This window comes from Rosa chinensis, chromosome 2, assembly GCF_002994745.2.
Source record: "Rosa chinensis cultivar Old Blush chromosome 2, RchiOBHm-V2, whole genome shotgun sequence".
In the NCBI taxonomy this organism is placed as follows: domain Eukaryota; kingdom Viridiplantae; phylum Streptophyta; class Magnoliopsida; order Rosales; family Rosaceae; genus Rosa; species Rosa chinensis.
The window spans coordinates 30,195,524-30,203,514 of NC_037089.1; the positions used below are offsets into that span (position 1 = coordinate 30,195,524).

The 7,991-nt window shown below is 36.3% G+C and overlaps 1 protein-coding gene across 1 annotated transcript; it reads right to left on the reverse strand.

Annotated features, from left to right (window-relative positions):
* Positions 1-3,198: 3,198 nt before the first annotated feature.
* On the reverse strand, positions 3,199-7,740 carry LOC112189887 (UDP-rhamnose/UDP-galactose transporter 4). Its single transcript, XM_024329269.2, has 6 exons — positions 7,531-7,740; positions 6,759-6,932; positions 5,539-5,723; positions 5,245-5,445; positions 4,720-4,881; positions 3,199-3,760 (listed from the first exon to the last, which is right to left on the reverse strand). Exons 2-6 carry the CDS (start codon positions 6,883-6,885, stop codon positions 3,440-3,442), a joined length of 996 nt encoding a protein of 331 aa, XP_024185037.1. The 5' UTR covers positions 6,886-6,932; positions 7,531-7,740; the 3' UTR covers positions 3,199-3,439.
* Between the last annotated feature and the right edge of the window lie 251 nt (positions 7,741-7,991).

A 7,991-nucleotide genomic window follows, 5' to 3' on the forward strand; every position in this document is an offset into this window, starting at 1 on the left:
AGAATTCTTTTAATGTGTTTTGTTTGCTTGAAATAGTTAGTGAATTAATGGTGTGATAAGAAAAGAAGTAAACGTCGGATAGTCATTCGATCCGTGACATAAGAATTTTTTTAATAAGTTATAGATTGTGAGTTTGGCTCATGGACGGATGACTGTTTTTTATTCTAATTATAGTTGTTATGAAATTTAAGAAACAAAGAGGAAGGATTAAATTTCCTAAACACACTAATGTGTCACTAATTTTAATTGTGAACTTGTGATTGATTCGCTCTTGAGAATGTTAAAAATGCTTATAATGTTGTAGGGGTAATCTGTAGCAATTTTGAGTTGGTCTATCCGTTCACCTTTGTACACATCATTACGTCAGTCAACACATTTCAGATTTTCCTAGCAATTGCTAATAACTTTCTCAACTAACATTTTTCATTTCCAACACAACAAACAATTTCTTGTTTGTTGAGGAGATTATAGCAATCACTCATAAGTCAGAACTAAAGAAAATCGAATATACTTGTGCTTAATAAGCGAAATAGAAATTCATGCAAGGTTAGCTTCTCACAAATAGTTGCGATGACGAAATTATAGAAACTAAAGAAATATGAACATCATTTGGTGATCAAGCTGTTATCTACTAAATAAACCATTCAATCATTAGAAAAGACAAATAAAATGCAAAACAAAGTTCAAAGGGAACAAAAGTTAAGTAATAGCTTCAATGATCTAAAAGCAAAATCCATTAATTGGAGTTAATGAAGATTATATGATGATTAGTTTGTGATTATGTATGTTTGGTTGGAGAAAGATGAGGGTCATCAAGTAATGAATAGGTCCCAATTTCTTTTTCTATGTCTCTCTTTTCTCCTATAAAAAAAACACAAAGTACGAATTGGAAAATGAGAATGAAAAAACCCTCATGCCACACGAGAGGAGTGACCCCCCCACCAAATTATTATAGAGAGAAAATTTTGGGTTTGATTGGGGGTGGTCCTTCAATAATGATGAACTAACTAAGCAAGCCCAGCTGCGCCAAACTAAGAGAGATACAGCTAAACTTGTTTTCTCTTCAATTTATGAGCTTTTGTCATTTGTGTCCATGCTTCAAAGACCATATGATTCAAAAAGGGCTCAATCATAGTCAAATATAGCGTGTAGCAAGACGCCTCATCAGAGAAATTGTAAAAGCATGACCAATTTTTTCTTGGATATTTAGAGCTCAATATATACAATTCAAAAGGGTCTCAGTCAGAAATTGCAATCTTGTCACATTATATATACTCTCAGATTTGACATAGTTGGTAATTTTAGAACTTTAAATTTGAATCATTAAAAACATAAAAATATTTAAATTTACTTGATACGTGTGACTTAATTGAGGGTATATAAGTTCAAAGAAATTCTCACAGTCTATTTTTTCCTCAATTATAAGGTATTCGGGTATTATTCAACAATCACACGCAAATTTCTATTTTTTAAATGTAACTCATGGATATTCAATTGTTTACAGCCGCTCTATATGTAGCTTGGGTACTTTTCACTTTTACAATGACTCCAACAATGACTTTAGTGACTGTCACATTAGTTTTGGGTAATCATGGCTGTGAGTACATTCCAACACTCACAAGGATGCAACCGGTCGAATCAGTTGATAAATCTCTAAAATTTCTGTCCGGGCGATCTAGACGAAGGAGAAAATGGTGGTGAGCGATTGGTTTAGGGTTTCTGGTCTAATGGGTATTCACACTACTAGATTGAATTTTAAGTTTGGAGCAAAATCAAAGTGAATGTCAAAGTAAAAGTGTTCAAATCGCATGTGTAACGATTGTACGAAGATAAGGGCAAATACTAAGAGCAAGTTCACCCGTTGGGTCACCATGTCACCCACTATTCACTGCTTTTTAGTGTTAATTTCACCATATGGGTCACGAGTACAGTGTATTTCGTGCCCTGGATTATCATGTACAGTGTTCTGGGTCATCATGGTGATCTGCACAGTGTATTTCCTGCCCTGGGTCACGGGCACAATGTATTTCGTGACTCAGAGAATGAAAATATACACTAAAAAGCAGTGAATGGTAGGTAACCCGATGACCCAACGGGTAAACTTGCTCTAAGATACTCATAAACTTAGGACCTAGAATGGAGCTCCTTCTAAGTTCTAATTTATCACTAGACTATCATTTAGTTTCCCACTTTACACAAACTCATCAACATCATTTGACAACCGTGTCCCAAAAACACATGTGGCTCCCTATACTTTGCAATTACAGGACCTAACTAGTTGACTACTTGTTAAGCAGAAAAGTCTTCCATTTTCCTCAAAATTCAATCCAGCATTAGCTGCACTCCATTACGAGCAACAGTGGAGTTGGTGAAGAGCGAACATTAACACAATCACATAAAGGCTGGAAATGCTCTCTTTTCAATTTTCATTTCAAAGTTGTTATACTTGCCTTTATGCATGAACTTTGACCAAAGAAAATAGTCTTATACTCTGCATCTGATACTCGGGCGATTTTCCCACAGATTATAATACTTTAAATAGAAAGCCCAGGTGGCTGTGGCTCTAAGGAAATGCAATGCAGGATATAAATAAATTTTTCCAATAAAGAATATATGAATTTAATGAAACAAATCATTCCCAATATCTCAAATCCAAAATATTTTAATACAGGTTCTGGCCTTAACAGTAGTATAGTCTTTGTTTATGGAGGGTGTTGCCAAATAGCCAGATCTAGATGTGAATTGGGACCACAAAAGAGTGAAGCTGAAAGAAGGGAAGGAGCTTCAATAATTCTGGGTTTTCATATATGGTAAATCCACCCGACATGTATATCAGGCATTTAATATGCTCTTTTAATTGCTCTATGCTCATGAATGATGATATATACAGCACAACTTCTTCAAGTCCAAGATCTGGTAAATTGGAATTCATTACATGTCTCACGTGCATAGACACTTCATTATAGCTGAGGCCCAACTAGAATCAATGGAGTAGGATTTCATTATGCCCAGGAAAAATAGGATCCTATCACTGGTTGTATACAATCATAAAACTAACACATAAGACTAAATCACGTGATAAAAGAAATAGAAACGAGTGTATATAATCGATTGGATCAAATGAACTGTTAGAACTAGCTCTCATTAGGAGAAAGCGCTTTAGAATTCAAGCAAATAGGGTGGGGTGGAGGACTTGGATGGTCTCTGAAATTGATTTTATAATAAGTTAATATTAAAAAATTATAGTGGTACAAGGGAACTTTTACACCATACAACTTTTATCTTTCACTTTGGTAAACTCAAGAATACAAATATCAAATATGGTGAAAAAAAGTGTAAAAATTGAGGGATTTGCCTTGTAGATATGAATCAGCTGACCTAATATGCTCTCTATTTCATTCCATTTTCTCCCACTGTAGGCACAGCCTTTTCTGATATTCTATACCTTGTCATCCACTTCAGAGGACTCTGATACAGTGCCTTTCTTCTGGGATTTGCTTGGAGCGGAACGACGCTCCTTGCCTCCTGGTTTGGATGAGGCATTGCCATACCATATCATTCCCATGATTGCAATGAACATACCTAAAATTACTTGATGATTGAGACCCTCTTTCCCAAAGAATATGAATCCTAAGATCAAGACTAGAATCGTCTTCATATGGCCCAGGACTTGAAACGACACAGCAGTAAATCTGCCGATGCATATGAACTGGCTGAGGTTGGTTCCTACCGCAATGGTGCAAGATAGGAGAATCAATGACTGCAGAAGACAATATCAGCCCAAATCAATAATGGTAGCCACAAGTCACAGGTAGCTATAGGCAAGAATGTATATGCATTTATGCTCATAGACATACATACACGTGTACAGCTTTATTTGTTGTAGGACTATCCTATCTCGGTCCACATGATGAATGATGAAGAAACCAAAGGAATGAGAAAGTTGCACATCTGCACATTGTTATTTCATAGGAGAAACAGAATTCTATATATGAAGGTTTTATAATAGAAAAGGTTTTTCTCAAGATTGTGAAAGGCCACCAAGATAAGGATTCATGCACTATTGGTGGCTTGAGGTGGCAAATGGTTTTGTGCACTGATATGGATTGGCTCCCTACTGGTTGATACAATTAAGAGACAGGAAAGGTAGTTTTCTTTCCTAATAAATAATAATGCCAAACTAATTGATTTGTCACCACAAAATTCTCATGGAATATGTAGAGAACAAAGTTTCAGGTTCACCAGATTAGAGCTGCCCATTGTCCATTGAATAGACAGAAAATATCATGAAGTTCAAATCAAAGTATGTAGTGCTTGACACCATAAACGGGGTAACATTATAAACTGAAGCAATAATTCATCTAGCAAATAGAATTACTTAAATATATGGAGATGCAGACTTGTCGTGGAATGCAATAAATCTAAATAACCAACCTGATTAGACCAGCACTATCTGGAAAGTAAAAAGTTGAAGATTCATATTGACACTTACAAACATATGAGGGATGTGTTCAGGAAAAGTAATTGAACTTAACAAACAAACAAACATATGCAAATGAGCATGAAAAATTGAAAGGACACTACTGAGTACTGAGACACACACACACACGCATGTAAAGGCTAGAAGAGAGTAGCCATATATATATATATATATATATATATATATATATATGTGAAGGCATGCAATCTAGGAAAATACAATTATCGTATTGAACTCACCACTGATACAAAATGATAGTCATATGCATAAACTGTTTTACTTGTCAACCAGAAGTCCACGAAGGGACCTAATATCAGCAAAGATGCAGCCTGTACTGGTGCAGTATGTCCCAATAGGTTGAAAGAACTAAGAGAATACTTCCGTTGAAGATGGTGCACGTACTGCAGAAACATAGATATTGAAAAATGTCAAGCAACTGTAGCTTGGGGCTTGGACAACATGGTTCAATTCAATCCTTCGTTGGGATATTACATATTGAGAACAGATTGACCCTGATATACATATCTCCCAGGCCCAACCACTTAAAAACAGGATGCCTATTATATTATCTTTAGGTTGTTGAAGGATGTTAACATTTATGACGTGATACAAATCGAAATAACAGATACAAATAAGAAACTTCAGTTAAGTTGAAACTGGATCTGTGCAGCCCTACGAGGCAAGGAGTCACTCTTAATGACCCCTAACCCATTCCATCCTCATGCAGTACATATGATCATGAATTAAGTTTACGAGCTACTTACATACTGTTGTAGGGCAGTGCTCCAAACTGCCACTGAAGCAGCTATAAAACCCTTGGCATTAACACTCACATCAGTAACAGTACAAACTGCAACACCAAGGAGAACCAATGTTATGCTAAGCTTCGTATCCCTTGAGTATCGGACCTTGTCCAAGACAACCTCTAGAAAACATGATACTGGGATCATAGTCAGCTTCGCGATCTGAAAATAAATTTTGAAAATAAAAGAACATGAAAATTATTAGAACTATATAACAAAAACAGAATACGTATTTACTAGTTCATGACCACACACCTGATAGAATCCAACAGAGTTCCACATTAAGCTCACATTCATCCCAACTATGGAGAAATTTGCAAATAAAACAAACTTCAAAAGCTCAGGCAGTGGTAACTGGGAAGGCTGGATGTATCCCAGCCACTTAAGGACAAGTGTCAATAAGGTTGTTGTGGCAAAATGCAGACCCGTTAACGTTGTGGCTGCAGTATATAGAGAAAATGTCAGGATGTATGAATTTCTTCAGGAAATTTGTCCCTAAAATAAAAGTCTCCATCTTTTCTATTTTTTGAAGCAGCACTTTATTAGACTATGAATCATGGACAATAGTAGAAGGCGGTCATGTCTATAACACATAGATATGTCCCCAGGTTAAATAATATCTTACTCCCACCCAGACATTCTTGTGACTAAATTTTTCTTTCAACAAATAAATGGTGGACTTTTTTCTAATTGAGGAAAGGAACTCAAGTGCATAGATAGCTAGTACTACATAATCAGGTCTCTTTTTAGCCCGCTCGGTTTACCAAATGTTTATATCATAAACTAACCTTACAAGTTACAACTACGATGTAAGAACTCAAATAGAATTGTTCGATGGTAACTAGTGTTTGGAGACTTATCAGCATAACTGTTACATAATATATCATCCTGCCAATCCATGTTCAAGTCCTTAGTTTATATTTGTCCTTTCGCTGTGTATGTAGCGTGTAGTGCCCATCCTATATGTTTTTTTGATCATATATAACCTCATTAGTCAAATTTATGCAATGTATCTGACAACTATAAAGTTATGCAAGGTTAGTTTCAAATTCAAGTTACCCAATTAACTGTTCTATAAGTTTATCTGTCCATTACTAAGACATATGAAGATATATTTACTTCAACCATCACTGGATTTCATCAGTTATGTCTACACAATTTTAAACTGCTACTCAAATAATGCGGAAATGTACAGAGTGATTGAACTGTTTATTGCCATATTCACATTTTCTTCCAAACGAGCTTGCCGCTCATGTACCCTCTTTCCCCAATCCTTCCCCTTACTCAATGGTTTGTACAAGTAATATATCATTAAGACAATTACGGCTCTGGCATCCCCCTACATCTTTACATTTACTTGGGGAAAGAGGATGGATGATTACAGTTTACACGGCATCAAAGGATGAAAAGCTTCAGGCAAAAACGATTAGATCGGCAATGAAAATGAAGAAGATCATGTAGCACAGATAACGTACCGAAACTGAAACCATGCGTAGCCATCAATGATTTATTGACAATGATTATTCCAACAGATGTAACCACATTGAACAGCCATGAGGCGGCGTCAAGAGTCGCCTTCCTATCACCTTTGCCGGCACTCATCTTTACCTATATCTCCCAATCGATCCCTAGATTCTTCACTGCCCAGTCTTCACAAAACAGTGCACACACACAAATATTAGACACCAGTAGTTCCATCCATAAACAACATTAACACAAAACCTTTGCACAACACAAAACAAAAGAAAATAAACTCGAAACATTCTCATTTCAAGTAAACCAACCCCATTACTCACACCAATTTCGCAAATGTTAATCGAAAACACAACAAACTAAAATCACAACAACAATCAGCAGTCTAACACTTCAAAATAATCTACAGAGACATGAACAAAGACTAAAAAATTCTCCCAAGCTGATCCCAGATTTGAATAGCAATTCAGTTAATCAAACACCAGAGCTACTCTACCACACAAAAATCAAAAGCTAATTCATTTCCAGAACCAAATTGAGCCAAATCACAACGATTCCCAATTAGATCCATCACAAAACGCAACACCAAATTGAAAAAAAAAACACTCGATGCAAAGTAACAAGCAGCAATCCAACAGTATCGGAAGTCAAAATCTCAAAGAATCCATCTTCGACATTCAGGCATCTGATTTTCCCGGCAAAATGTGCCGCAGATGAAAAAAAAAAGCATCAACAGAAATCGGAAGTGCGATGAAGCTGAGAGCGGAGACGAACCTCGGAAGAAGAAGAAGAAGGATTGAAGGATCGAAGGAGATTGGGGCGCCTCGGGAATCGGGGAGTTAAGAAGAGGAGGAGGAGGAGGTAGAGGTGGAGAGAACGTCAAGAATTGTGGAATTGAAGAACGCCGTCCTCGCCATTAAAGACAGACACTGAGACGTAAACTGTGAGAAAGTGAATGAACGAACTCTCTCTCTACGTTTTTTCTTTTTCTTTTCCTTTTCTTTTTGGTTTTTATTTTAATCTGTGATCTAATTGGGGCTAATTTGGGGATTAATTTTTAATTTTGAAGTTTATGTATTTTGAGAGAAACTGCATATTCACATGCATTAGGGACCCCTAATGCGTTAGATAAGTCATGGTGAAGGGCATGTGGACAATTTGAAACGTTCTTGCTTTTGTGTTGTTCTCAACTTCTTATTGTGAATGTATGACTTCAATTGCCAAGTGTAAATTGA

What these genes read in the sequence shown, in the direction of transcription:
- LOC112189887 (XM_024329269.2), bottom strand. Translation starts at nt 6,885, where the DNA reads ATGAGTGCCGGCAAAGGTGATAGGAAGGCGACTCTTGACGCCGCCTCA. An exon ending in TACGCATGGTTTCAGTTTCG is followed by an intron (nt 5,724 to 6,758) that starts GTACGTTATCTG and finishes TATATACTGCAG; the next exon opens with CCACAACGTTAACGGGTCTG. An exon ending in ACTCTGTTGGATTCTATCAG is followed by an intron (nt 5,446 to 5,538) that starts GTGTGTGGTCAT and finishes ATTTATTTTCAG; the next exon opens with ATCGCGAAGCTGACTATGAT.